General features: G+C 44.4%; 1 protein-coding gene across 2 annotated transcripts; it reads left to right on the top strand.

Moving 5' to 3' along the window:
• On the top strand, positions 1–7851 carry BLOC1S2 (biogenesis of lysosomal organelles complex 1 subunit 2). Of its 2 annotated transcripts, none has more exons than XM_082223665.1 (5): positions 1–160; positions 2213–2329; positions 4423–4542; positions 6576–6680; positions 7358–7851. In XM_082223665.1, the coding sequence occupies exons 1-5, from the start codon at positions 91–93 to the stop codon at positions 7387–7389; spliced, it is 444 nt and encodes a 147-aa protein (XP_082079791.1). In that variant the 5' UTR covers positions 1–90; the 3' UTR covers positions 7390–7851. The 2 variants fall into 2 exon arrangements, with proteins under 2 accessions (XP_082079791.1, XP_082079792.1); XM_082223666.1 differs by lacking the exon at positions 1–160 and adding an exon at positions 230–321.
• The last annotated feature ends 5483 nt before the right edge of the window (positions 7852–13334 follow it).

A 13334-nucleotide genomic window follows, 5' to 3' on the forward strand; every position in this document is an offset into this window, starting at 1 on the left:
TAAGCAGAGGGCGTCTGGCGGAAGTAACCTGTGGTGGTTGTTTGTTTTTTTCCCCAAGCGGCGGAAGTGCGGGGGGGAGGTGGGTTTGGAATGGCTGCCGCCGCCGCTGCCGCTGTCCCGCCTGAGGAGGCCTCGGAGGCCCGGCGACAAGGCCCCAAGCGTAAGATGCAGTGGGTGGGGCTTCTGGTCACGTGGTTCCAAGGGGGGAGGGGCTTTCCCTACCGTCACCTCAGCAAGGTGTGTGTGAGGGGACTCCATGCACCGAGACGGACCCATTGGGCCCACCTACCTCAGTACTGCCTGCACGGGCTGGCAGCAGTGGTGCTGATAATGCCCAGGTCGCGGGTTCAGTCCTATGCCCTTTTAAAATGTGTGGTTTTTTTTGGGGGGGGGGCTATTGGGTTGATTTTATTTATATTATTATTGATTTTATTCTGTCAACTGCCTTGAGACCCCCCTGGTATAGGGCGGTATATAAATTCAATTAATAATAATAATCCCTGCAGATTCCTGCGTTGCAAGGACTAGATGATCCTTAGGGGGCTATTGGGTTGTTTTAATTTATATTATGAATTTTATGGTTTTATATACAACAAAATCACCTCATCTGTCTCCTGCGAAATCTCTATGTGGGACAAGAAGCTACAGTTAGAACTGGATATGGAACAACTGATTGGTTCCAAATTGGGAAAGGAGTACGGCAAGGCTGTATATTGTCTCCCTGCTTATTTAACTTATATGCAGAATTCATCATGCGAAAGGCTGGGCTGGATGAATCCCAAGCCGGAATTAAGATTGCCGGAAGAAATATCAACAACCTCAGATATGCAGATGACACAACCTTGATGGCAGAAAGTGAAGAGGAATTAAAGAACCTTTTAATGAGGGTGAAAGAGGAGAGCGCAAAATATGGTCTGAAGCTCAACATCAAAAAAACGAAGATCATGGCCACTGGGCCCATCAACTCCTGGCAAATAGATGGGGAAGAAATGGAGGCAGTGAGAGATTTTACTTTCTTGGGCTCCATGATCAGTGCAGATGGTGACAGCAGTTACGAAATTAAAAGACGCCTGCTCCTTGGGAGAAAGGCGATGGCAAACCTAGACAACATCTTAAAAAGCAGAGACATCACCTTGCCAACAAAGATCCGTATAGTAAAAGCCATGGTTTTCCCAGTAGTGATGTATGGAAGTGAGAGCTGGACCATAAAGAAGGCTGATCGCCGAAGAATTGATGCTTTTGAATTATGGTGCTGGAGGAGACTCTTGAGAGTCCCATGGACTGCAAGAAGATCAAACCTCTCCATTCTGAAGGAAATCAGCCCTGAGTGCTCACTGGAAGGACAGATCGTGAAGCTGAGGCTCCAATACTTTGGCCACCTCATGAGAAGAGAGGACTCCCTGGAAAAGACCCTGATGTTGGGAAAGATGGAGGGCACAAGGAGAAGGGGACGACAGAGAATGAGATGGTTGGATGGTGTTCTTGAAGCTACTAGCATGAGTTTGATCAAACTGCGGGAGGCAGTGGAGGACAGAAGTGCCTGGCGTGCTCTGGTCCATGGGGTCACGAAGAGTCGGACACGACTAAACGACTAAACAACAACAACATACAACAAAATATTGATTTCATTCTGTCAGCCGCCCTGAGACTTTCGGGTATAGGGTGGTATATAAATTCAATTAATAATAATAATAATAATCTCCGCAAATTCCTGCATGGCAAGGAGTTGGATTAGATGATCCTTAGGGTCCCTTCCAACGCCACAACACACACACACACACATACATACAAACACACACACATACAGAGAGAGAGATGGAATCCCAGCCTTGCCTGGATCATGCAATATATTTTTTTAAAATGCGTTTATATCCCACCTTTTCCCCCCTCCACAGGACACAAAATGGTGTTTGTTGTTCTCTCGCCTCTTCATTTAACCCCCCCCCCCAAACAACCACCCTGTGAGGAGTAGGCCTGGGCAGTGTATTGATACATCGCCCAGGACCGGTTTGAGGGCGTGATGGCGCCTTCCCCCAGCGGTATATTCTGTGCAGCTTTCAGGCTGTTGCCCAGATGGAGGCCGCAAACTAAACAAGTCTGCTTGATGTTGTTGGTATTGTGTTACATGTCAAGGATTTCACATCAGCGGATACAGCTGGTAAGCAGCTAACCTCTTGTTTCCCTGTTTTCTTTTATTAAAAAATCTGAACAGAGGATCCTGCTGTTGAAACAGCAGAAGAAGCAACAGAACCAGCTGAAGCAGATATCAATGAACTTTGCAAGGATATGTTCAACAAAATGGCCATTTACCTAACAGGTGAACTGACAGGTAAGTTTATATTAAATATAACACCCTGCAATATCATTGGCATGTTTCCATGCCAGAGAGGCATGACCTGCTGAGTTCTGTGGGGCTTGCTTCCAAGTGAGAACGTCCAGAGGTAGGCAAACTAAGGCCCGGGGGCCGGATGCGGCCCAATCACCTTCTAAATCCGGCCCGCAGATGGTCTGGGAATCAGCATGTTTTTACATGAGTAGAATGTGTCCTTTTATTTAAAATGCATCTCTGGGTTATTTGTGGGGCATAGGAATGTGTTCATTTCCCCCCAAAAAATATAGTCTGGTCCCCCACAAGGTCTGAGGGACAGTGGACTGGCCCCCTGCTGAAAAAGTTTGCTGACCCCTGCTCCAGAGTCTTCCGTCTTCTGCCTCCCCCAAGTACAATCAGCATTTCTCAAGAAAATTCTCAAACCAGCCACATATATCAGCTAAGCTCTAAGATTCCCACGTTTTCCAGGAATGTCACTATATCACACAAAGGAGTAGAGTTGATCCATGTAGCATGGCTTTGCTAGGAAATTCCCAGAAAGTTGCTGTTCTGCTTGTGCAACAGACTTCTGCTTGCACAATGGGACTTTCCCTCCTCTCCCCTAAGGCACCTCATACCCTCAGAATACATTCCAGAGGTTGAGAGTCCTTTCCTTGAGCAGATTGGGGATGTGCAGAGAGATGAGCAAAAAGTGAAGTCCCAATTGCATGAGCAGAATACTAGTTGCACAGTGCTGGATGCAACACACTTAATTTTCTTCTGGCTTTCCATGAGTCATGAATGAATGTCTGGGGGATTGCAGTTCCTAAATCATTAATATGCTGAAATATGCATGGGTGCCAGGCATCCATATAGAGTTCTTTTGCTCATACCTTTGTTTGTGTGGTGAAGCAAGGTAGGCAGCCACGGTTTACATATCTGGTTACATTTCAGCTGAGACCCTTTACTCAATGGCTTCCAAACTGAAAATAAAACCAATTAGTTTCTGGATTTTGTCTTGTTTGGAAGCCATTCACTATAAGCAGAAGTTGTAATTAACTGTGGCTTCCTGACTTGTTCTCTCAATTGCACAAAGGGAGGGATGAAGCAGAAGCAATGGGAGTATAAAGCTTGTTATCATCGTGGTTTATTAAGCTGAAATTTGATTGAGCATGGCCGTAGAGTAGGAATCCAGCTCCCTGCTGATGCTACCCTTGCGCTGTACAGTTCCCTGATAGAGGCAGAGGTTAGATAACCACCAGACAAAGGAGCCCTCACCTTCTTTTGAGGCAGTCTGTTAACAGCTGGTGCCACCAAGAAGCTCTTCTTGGTGTTTAATCTAAACTCCCCTTCTTGTAATTTGAATCTACTGGTTTAGGTCCTACTTTTGACCTTTAAAGCCCTTCACGGCCTAGGACCCTCGTACCTATGGGACCGCCTCTCCCGGTACGCCCCACGGAGAGCCTCAAGGTCCATAAATAGCAACACCCTAGTGGTCCCGGGCCCTAAGGAAGTTAGATTACCTTCAACCAGAGCCAGGGTCTTTTCAACACTGGCTCCGGCCTGGTGGAACGCTCTGCCTCATGAGACCAGGGCCCTGCAGGATCTGATTTCTTTCCACAGGGCCTGTAAGACAGAGCTGTTCCACCTGGCCTTTGGCTTTGAGCCAGTTTGATTCCCTCCCTCTCGTTCTTTTTTCCTTTCCTTCTCCTCCTGTGATGAGGCTACATTTTAATATTTTAATGTTTCAATATTTTAATGTTGTATTTTGATGTTGTTTTTAAGTTGTAATCATTCAACTTGTTTTTATTATTGCTTGTAAGCCGCTCTGAGCCCGACCTTGGCTGGGGAGGGCGGGGTATAAATAAAAATTATTATTATTATTATTACTGTCCCAAGCAACAGACAACAAATTTGCTCAATCAAATTTGATCTGACGTTTAAATTCCATGTTTAAAATAGTCAGAGGAGTGGTCAGCTTGAGAGAGGGGTGAGCCTACTGTGCTATTCCATTGAATTTTAACTGAGGTTAAAATGGCATCTTGTAAATAAGTTATATTTTTAAAGCTGTCTCTCTCTCCCCCCCCCACTCCTTTTTCTTTTTCATTTTAAAGCCACTAGTGAAGATTACAAACTCCTGGAAAACATGAACAAACTGACTAGTTTGAAGTACCTGGAAATGAAGGATATTGCAATAAACATAAGTCGAAACCTGAAAGATTTGAATCAGAAATGTAAGTAGAGAGATACTTTCATTTGTGTCTTGTAACATGTTTGGATTATAGGTTGGATCTATGTCCAATCACAGGGCGTGGTATAAAAATACAATAAATAATAATAATTCAGATAAGACCGTGTGCCACCAGAGAACTTTTGCAGAGGGGAAACTTGCAGCAATTAATTAGTGAAATGTTTGCACAGGCAGTCCTCTCTGAATGCAAAATGTGCAGTGTGAAGTTGCTAAGTCTTGTCCTGAATGGGTGGGCACGATGGATGTTGGAGTCATATTGGGGTGGGAAGCAGGTAAGAATTTATTTAAAAGTCTTTCGGCAGAAGCAAAAGTTAAGAGTGGGCTTAGGTGTTAGTGGCATGTAAGGGTTAGGGGGGAGGGGACTGTACTTGGCAATAACATCCCAATAATCCCAATGTTATTAGGATGGTTGGCGAGTCTAGGAAGCTGGAGCAATATCAGAAAGGGTCTGTTGAGAAGCGGAGGTATTTGGGTATTAAACTTCCTTCCTTGAACTTGTGCTTTCCAAAAAAAATATTCTTTTTTTCTTTTAAACCCAACATGTTTTGGTTAGATTTTTGTTGCCTTGTGTGATGTACTTTTAATGTATGATATGCTTTTAATTTGAAATACAGTGGTACCTCGGGTTAAGTACTTAATTCGTTCCCGAGGTCCATTCTTAACTTGAAACTGTTCTTAACCTGAAGCACCACTTTAGCTAATGGGGCCTCCCGCTGCTGCCGTGCCGCCGGAGCACAATTTCTGTTCTTATCCTGAAGCAGAGTTCTTAACCCGAGGTAATATTTCTGGGTTAGCGGAGTCTGTAACCTGAAGTGTATGTAACCCGAGGTACCACTGTATACTACACGGCAATGGCTTGCAAGGGCAATGTGGGGGGCTTTCTTGGCTTTGGGAAGAAAGTCTGCCTGGCTTTGGGAAGGTGGCAGAAGGGCTCTTGGAACTGTCAGAGCATCTTCCCTCCCTAAACCAGCCAGTTCCTTCCCAAAGCCTGGCAGACTTTGGTTAGTTTATGGTGGTTTAAGTAGGGCATTTTAAAGTGTTATCTACTTCAGACTCTTACAGTGGCGCTTAAAATCTAAACAAATTTTGTAGTGGGATCATTGAGTGACAGGTTGTGTAGACCTGTATTATGTGTTAGTTGTTGTGCTGTAAAATTACAGTGGTACCTTCGGTTACATACGCTTCAGGTTACAGACTCCCCTAACCCAGAAATTGTACCTCAGGTTAAGAACTTTGCTTCAGGATGAGAACAGAAATTGCGTGGTGGCAGCAGTGGGAGGCCCCATTAGCTAAAGTGGTGCTTCAGGTTAAGAACATTTTCAGGTTAAGAACGGACCTCCAGAACGAAGTACATAACCAGAGGTACCACTGTATATGTAATATGAAGGAAAGAGGGTACAGGGAGAATTTTCTGCAGAGTGGAAGGAAAGGGGAACCTTTCTCTGCCTGCCCACTTCCAGCCACTCTCTAAAGACTGGAGAATTGGCCCACAGAAGAATATTAGGAGGGCAGGCAGGGGAAGTGTGGCTTAATTTTTTTCAGTCTTCAGATGAGGATGAGACCATATGAAGAATGAACATAAGATTTTAGCTGCAGTTCGTTCATTTTCAGCTTTGTAATCTTGTTGTAAAGAGTCCAAATTGTTATAATGAATGCACTTTTTGCCGATGAGCATTGCCTTCAGCGCCAGCGAATCCTTTTTTCTTTTGTTTCAAGGTTTTGAAAATTGAGGTGCGCATTAGATTTGATGGCGCATTAGACTCGAGTAAATACAGCATTGAAAAGGATTTTGGATGACCATACGGGGAGGCCTGGAGATCCTTTTCCCGTCAGAGTAGACAATACTCAGCTACCTGGGCTCAGCTGCGTAATCGTTCCATTCTTATTTTTATTTTTCAGTTTGACAGTTTTGAAAATATACAAATCTAGTGACCGAAGAGGTGACACAAGTGGTGCACCTTCAGTGAGTCAGCAACTAATCCTTATTGTTTTCTCCCCGCTCTCACTTCCTCCAAGATGCCGGACTTCAGCCGTATCTGGAGCAAATCAATCTGATTGAAGAGCAGGTGGCCGCATTGGAACAGGCCGCATACAAGCTAGATGCATATTCAAAGAAACTTGGTAAGTACTTGTGACATTGCTAGAAAGTATACAGAAATGGTGCCTATTTTACCTCTTTTCCACAAGGAGGGGGGTTGCATCCCCTCCATGAACCTTTTTTACCCTTTTGGAACGTGACATATCTGTGGAGTTTGCTGTTGTGCACTAATGGATTTCCAGGGCGTCCCACTCAGGTTTCTTAAATACAGTGGTACCTCAGGTTACATACGCTTCAGGTTACAGACTCCGCTAACCCAGAAATAGAGCTTCAGGTTAAGAACTTTGCTTCAGGATGAGAACAGAAATCGTGCTCCGGCAGCGCGGCAGCAGCAGGAGGCCCATTAGCTAAAGTGGTGCTTCAGGTTAAGAACAGTTTCAGGTTAAGTACGGGCCTCCGGAACAAATTAAATACTTAACCTGAGGTACCACTGTAATACAGGGCATGGCTGACACTACAAAGTGGTAGAAAGTACCCTGAATCATATTATCGCAATAGCCAGAATACTCCATCTGTGGAGAACTTTTTGAAATTGAAAGAGGTGAGCAGAACCTGGGAAATGTTCTAGCCACTGAAAACAGCTTCTGGATGTTCAGTCTTTATGTCAGAGTGTCACTACATGAGGCTGTGACATAGGTCCTGGGTTCATAACGGAAAGGGAGTTTGCTCTCCCTAATGGCTGTGTGTTTGTCTTCCGCAGAAGCAAAGTACAAAAAGCTGGAGAAACGGTGAAAGAAGTGCGTTGCGTGACAGGACTTTTCTTCGAGAATACATGACTTTCTCCTCTGAAGAAAACTGGACTTTACAAAACTTGTACTACAAAACTACCATTGGAGAGAGTCATGTGGGCACTCTAAGGAACAGTGGTGCCCCCCTTTGTTTGAGGCTGAGACATCTTCCCCTTGTAGAATCTGTTGCTCTTTACTATTTTTGTCCATCATTTTACAGAAAACTATCAGTAGAAGCTGCTGTTAATGGCTTCAGCCAGGGCCCTGCAGTAGCTTAACTGGGAAGTTCTGTACCTCCTTCCCTATTGAGCAAGTCCCTTCTGTGCTCTGAAAATTGCTTCATTTGTGAACGTGGAAGTTTCCAATATGCCGTGTTGGCAGGTGACGTGGTGTGGTGTGGTGTGGCCTTGCAGCAAAGCATCTTCTCTTGCCGTGCTTTTTTGAGAAATAAACACATGGAAATTAAGGCGGCCCTTTTCTTACTCTTTCTCGGGGGGACAGAATTATCTTCCGCTTCATCCAGTGTGGCATGAGGGCTGACTCTCAGAACTACGCATGCTGCTCCTCCAGATTGCTGTTTCTTTGGAGCCTGGTTAGATACAGTTTGCATGGAGAGAACTGGCTGTAGCTTGAGTCTGCCTGACTCAACAATTTTTCGACATGGACAACTGGGACAGGAATAGGTTGCAATCCGTAGATTCCGCATGTGGGTACCAGCTTGATACAGAAGTGGAGAATATGTTAAGAAGAACTGGATGGGAAGATGGGGCAATGGGTCAGTAGGGGTCATGTGATCAGGAGAGGAAAGAGCGATGACATGAATTAATTAAATTAACACTATGCTTTCATTGTGCCAAGGCTATATATGTCTAGAATTTTGTGTTTGAAATCTACATTGGTGGTGTTGTTTAGTCGTTCAGTCTTGTCTGACTCTTCGTGAACCCATGGACCAGAGCATACCATCTACATTGGTACGCTCAACATAATTCTAAGTTTAGAAGAACTCTAGATTTTGTCATCATACATCGAGACTAGTATCCTAGCATGATTTCTCAGGCCTGGATACAATCTAGTAATAATGAGCCCCTCTCCTCGTTCACAGTCCCACGCTTGCTTTGGAAAATTGGTGTAGTTTTTTTCTAATCATGTCTCGTAGCTTCCTCTGTGGTTGCCACAGCTATGTTTATTGGCAGAAGTGGCACTGTGGCATCAATGAATGCTGATTATATAGGAATGCACTGGCAAATACCTTCCCTGGAATCTCAATTGCCAGTTCTTCTACAAAGGCTGGAGTCTAGAAGTCTAACTTGAGGTCTTCCCCTATATCAGGGATGTCCAACAGGTCGATCGTGATCTACTGGTATATCTCCATGAGGTTTTGGTAGATCGCAGTCGATCTCCAGCTCCCTTTCCTTAGCGTCACTAAAACTGACTCCTACCATGCCCCCCGCCCGCCCTCTATTGTTGGATGAGTCTCAATTATGGCACTTGTCTCACCTGAGAATATGCCAAGCCTGTGCAACAAATGTTTTGGGGAGAGACATGGTTGATAACTATCCAGTTTGAGAGGGCCTCTTACTATGAAGAGGCAGCTATACATAACTTACATAACTACTCATAAGTAGCCTCATTACCTTAATGAGGGCTGTGAGGGTTTTTCAGCTGGCCTACAAATTTCCAGTGATTAAAGATTTCTATCTGCAACATGCAGCTAAAAGATTTTGAGACCCTCCTGCTAAGCTCCTGCATTAACAATCTCAACACTTTGGGAGTGGACGGCTCCTAAGAACAGTTTGGAGGGAAGATTTGCTGCCTCGACTAGTTTCCGACCCAGTTGTTGTTTAGTTGTGTCCGATTATTCGTGACCCCATGGATCAGAGCACGCCAGGCACTCCTGTCTTCCACTGCCTCCCGCAGTTCGGTCAAACTCATGCTGGTAGCTTCGAGAACACTGTCCAACCATCTGTTGTCCCCTTCTCCTTGTGCCCTCCATCTTTCCCAACATCAGGGTCTTTTCCAGGGAGTCTTCTCATGAGGTGGCCAAAGTATTGGAGCCTCAGCTTCACGATCTGTCCTTCCAGTGAGCACTCAGGGCTGATTTCATTCAGAATGGAGAGGTTTGATCTTCTTGCAGTCCATGGGACTCTCAAGAGTCTCCTCCAGCACCATAATTCAAAAGCACCAATTCTTCGGCGATCAGCCTTCTTTATGGTCCAGCTCTCACTTCCATACATCACTACTGGGAAAATCATAGCTTTAACTATACGGACCTTTGTCCGACCCAGTTAGCATAAAGCAACTTCCTGTTTTCCTAATGATTGGTCACCTGGCTCAGCAATGCTGACGTTCTGTGGCACCAGCTCTCCATTGTTTCAGACAGGATTCACCCACCCACTCACAAGGTACCAGGAACTGAATGCAAATGAATGGTTCTCCCTACTTCATGCCAGTCTGCCTCAGGGTAGCATCCGACTTCTCCATTTTTTGTATTAATTTTGCTCAACAACAACGTAAGAATTCGGTATAATGTGAAAATTCTGGTGATACAATAATTTCCCATAGTAAGTGAAATAATGCACAAGGATCTTTAATTTTTAAACAACTCTTTATATAAAAGCCAAAACTTGATATTTCCAGTATTACAGTCATTGTTCCACAAGATACAAAAATGTTAAATGGAGGAACACTCCCAGAAATGTTTTTTTTTTTTTTAAAAGCAAATCCTAATGTTTAAATGGTGGTGACTCAAATGTACACTGGTGAATTTCAGCTTAGCCCCTTAGCAGTACTGAATAGTGATGTGATCCAGATGTACTTCCAATTGTCCCCCAATTCTTATAGACATTTTCTTATACCCACCTGGGGCTGTCTGGGTGGCTTTCTGATATAGGAGCCCCACAGAATTTCAGCTTTGTGAGTTATTTATATCGACAACCTATCTTGATGCTATGGGTGGTAATGTTTGTCACTAGCTAGGACCACTTTTAGAAATAATTCAGTTAACCCTGCTCTATGGTAGCCTGTTACTACAAGGTAACATTCGTGGATCACAGAGATTGTTGACAAAGTGCCCGTGATTCGGACGTTCATCGCAGTCAGGGTGTCATGTTTTATTTGTGCGCCGATTTTCAGCTTTCTGGGCAATATCTTAACAGCCATTTCCCTAATTCAAATACCTGCCTTTTTATCCCTTGGAGGTTAATCTCAACTTTTTCCACGGAGTGAAGATTCAGTTAGAAGAAATGGTGCGATTGGAAAACAGTAATCTTTCTCCTCTGAGCACCATTCCAAACTGCTGTGGCTCCTTGAAAGCAGAGTAAAAGATGTTGGAATCTTAGCGTGAATGTGCAGTCTGCATATGTGAAAACACATCTTGTGACTCCCGAGGAATGGCGAACCTCGAATGCAGAACTTGGTTCAAGAAGGGTTAGCTACCCCCGATACAGTGGTGCCACGCAAGACGAAATTAATTCGTTCCGCAAGTTTTTTCTTCTTGCGAGTTTTTCGTCTTGCGAAGCACGGTTTCCCATAGGAATGCACTGAAAATCAATCAATGCGTTCCTATGGAGACCGTCCGGGGACAGAGGGGAAGCGCCGCGCGCCTTCCCCTCTGTCCCCGGACCTGTTTTAAAGCAAGGGAAGGGGCAGCGAGGAGAATCGCTTCTCCCCGTTGCTGCCCCTTGGTTCAAAAGGGGTCCATACTCCCAGAGATTGCAGGGCTGGCAACGGGGAGAAGCGATCTTCTCCCCGCCGCCCCTTGCTTCAAAAGAGGTCCGGGGACAGCGGGGAAGACGCACTGCGCTTCCCCGCTATCCCCGGAGCTTGCGGGGCAAGCTTCGTTTTGCAAAGCAAGCCCATAGGGAAATGCGTCTTGCGAAGCGGCTAAGAAAACGAAAAACTCCTTCGTCTAGCGAGTTTTTCGTCTTCCGAGGTGTTCGTCTTGCGGGGTACCACTGTATATAGTTTGGCCAATTGCACATTATATAGTCTAGCTTAGCAATTTCTCTACAGGCTTTTCTGTACATGCAGTCAACATAAATCTGTACAGGAAATCTTTTCCTGATTTTTTGGTGAAGCACCTTTGTATTACAGGGTGTGGAATATAGGCTAGGCACCTTTTCACTCCTCAAGTTGCATCTAGTTTGATCCTCAAAATTAAGCATACTATATATCAAAATAAAAAAATTCCTTCCAGTAGCACCTTAAAGACCAACTAAGTTAGTTCTTGGTATGAGCTTTCGTGTGCATGCACACTTCTTCAGATTGTATCTGAAGAAGTGTGCATGCACACGAAAGCTCATACCAAGAACTAACTTAGTTGGTCTTTAAGGTGCTACTGGAAGGAATTTTTTTATTTTGACTATGGCAGACCAACACGGCTACCTATCTGATACTATATATCATTCTTTAAATATATTTATGAAAATGTATCATCTTCCATACAATATAAAAAGAAGAGGAGGCTGGCTTGTTTTATTAAAAACAACAACTGTGCATATAAAAGCTAAGGACTGTTTTACCATCTGAGGACATTTTTACAAGTCAAATGGTGATGCCCAACATGCAATCTTAATCGTTCCAGGTTGTGCTACTACTGCTGAAACCCCCCGTCCCATCCTGGCCACTGGTGAAATGGGATTCCCTGATTGCTGTAAGCCTCTGCGCTGTTGAGCTCTTGCATGTAACATGGTTTCATCGACTCTCAGTGGGCACCACCTAGACACTGCTTTTCATTTCACCCTGTTGTCAAATACCCATGCAGGTTTTGGCTTTTTTTTTGGGGGGGGGACACCCTTCCAGAACACTTCTCCGTTCTCCTGCACTTGCTTCTCATTTAGGTTGGTTTGTCTTTTAACGGAGATATCGGGCAAAGCCACATTTTCTCCTGTAACAGTGCCCACCGTTTCACAACATTCTCTTGCCACTTTCCCTCTCTCTTAATCACAACCAAAAAAACCGAACACAGTTTTGCTTAAAGGAATAAACCGGCTCCTGCTCCCTTGCAAAATTCATTTTCCCACCATTCCTTTTAAACTACCCTTGCGCTGTTGCTGCTGTGTGATCTGGGCAATGTGAAGGTAGAACTAAAAAACGAACGAGTCTGAAGAAGTTAACGCCAGAGAACTGGCAGCCATTGGCTGCTTAGAACAAACGATATACCAAGTCCAGGTATTAAGAGTACATATGTAGGATGAAATTGGCTCTATTCCACAGCGCGTAGTACATTTGTTTTCTTTCTTTGATTTTGGTACAACAGTCTAATGCAGGCTACCCCTTTGGAATTCCCCAGAAAGTAACTTAATACAGTTACTGCGGCCAACTATATCTGGATACGTAAGTTTAAATTACACAGGAACCAACTTGCTTCTCAGAAAGAATCCGTTTACCCAGTCCTTCTGGAGGGTTATAAACCAAGCAATTTCTGACAAGTCTCAGCATCGCAACCTTCGGAGCTCAAACGCTTTTCTTTCTGAAACAAAGACGCAGTAAGCAAAAGTAAGTGTAATTGGTCGGTAGAATCAAGTGTTCTCACCTCCAGTATTTTTACCAAATCGCAGAAGACAATGCTATGGCCGCATAACCAACCATGCTACTTATTAGCTGACAAATAACTACAAAATACCTTGTCTTTAAAGTTGGGGGCCTGCGGCAGAGGTAATAACCTTTTGAGAAGCAATTGCTTCCTTTCTTTTTCCTCGCTGCTCTCTCCCTCCTTCCCCCAATCATTTAGATTGGTTTCCCTAACTTCTCCAACACCTTGTTCCGTGCATCTGAACAAGGAGTCCTTGAAAGATCAGGTCTTGCATTTAAACTTTGACAGCAGGGTCTGCTAGCGCTAGCTCCCTTCCTTCATTTTGGACGTTGAAAATGGCCACAAAGGGTTGGTTATATATCATCACTGTGTCATGGTGGGGGGAATTCTGTTCAGCCATTGTCTGGCTCTCTTAC

This window comes from Podarcis vaucheri (genome assembly GCF_965113315.1).
Source record: "Podarcis vaucheri genome assembly, chromosome: 5".
NCBI classification, from domain to species: Eukaryota; Metazoa; Chordata; class Lepidosauria; order Squamata; family Lacertidae; genus Podarcis; species Podarcis vaucheri.

Bases quoted from the DNA above. Each gene is read 5' to 3' on its own strand.
- BLOC1S2 (XM_082223665.1), top strand. From the start codon at position 91: ATGGCTGCCGCCGCCGCTGCCGCTGTCCCGCCTGAGGAGGCCTCGGAG. The intron at 4,543-6,575 runs GTAAGTAGAGAG...ACTTCCTCCAAG, and splicing joins GAAAGATTTGAATCAGAAAT to ATGCCGGACTTCAGCCGTAT. The intron at 6,681-7,357 runs GTAAGTACTTGT...TGTCTTCCGCAG, and splicing joins TGCATATTCAAAGAAACTTG to AAGCAAAGTACAAAAAGCTG.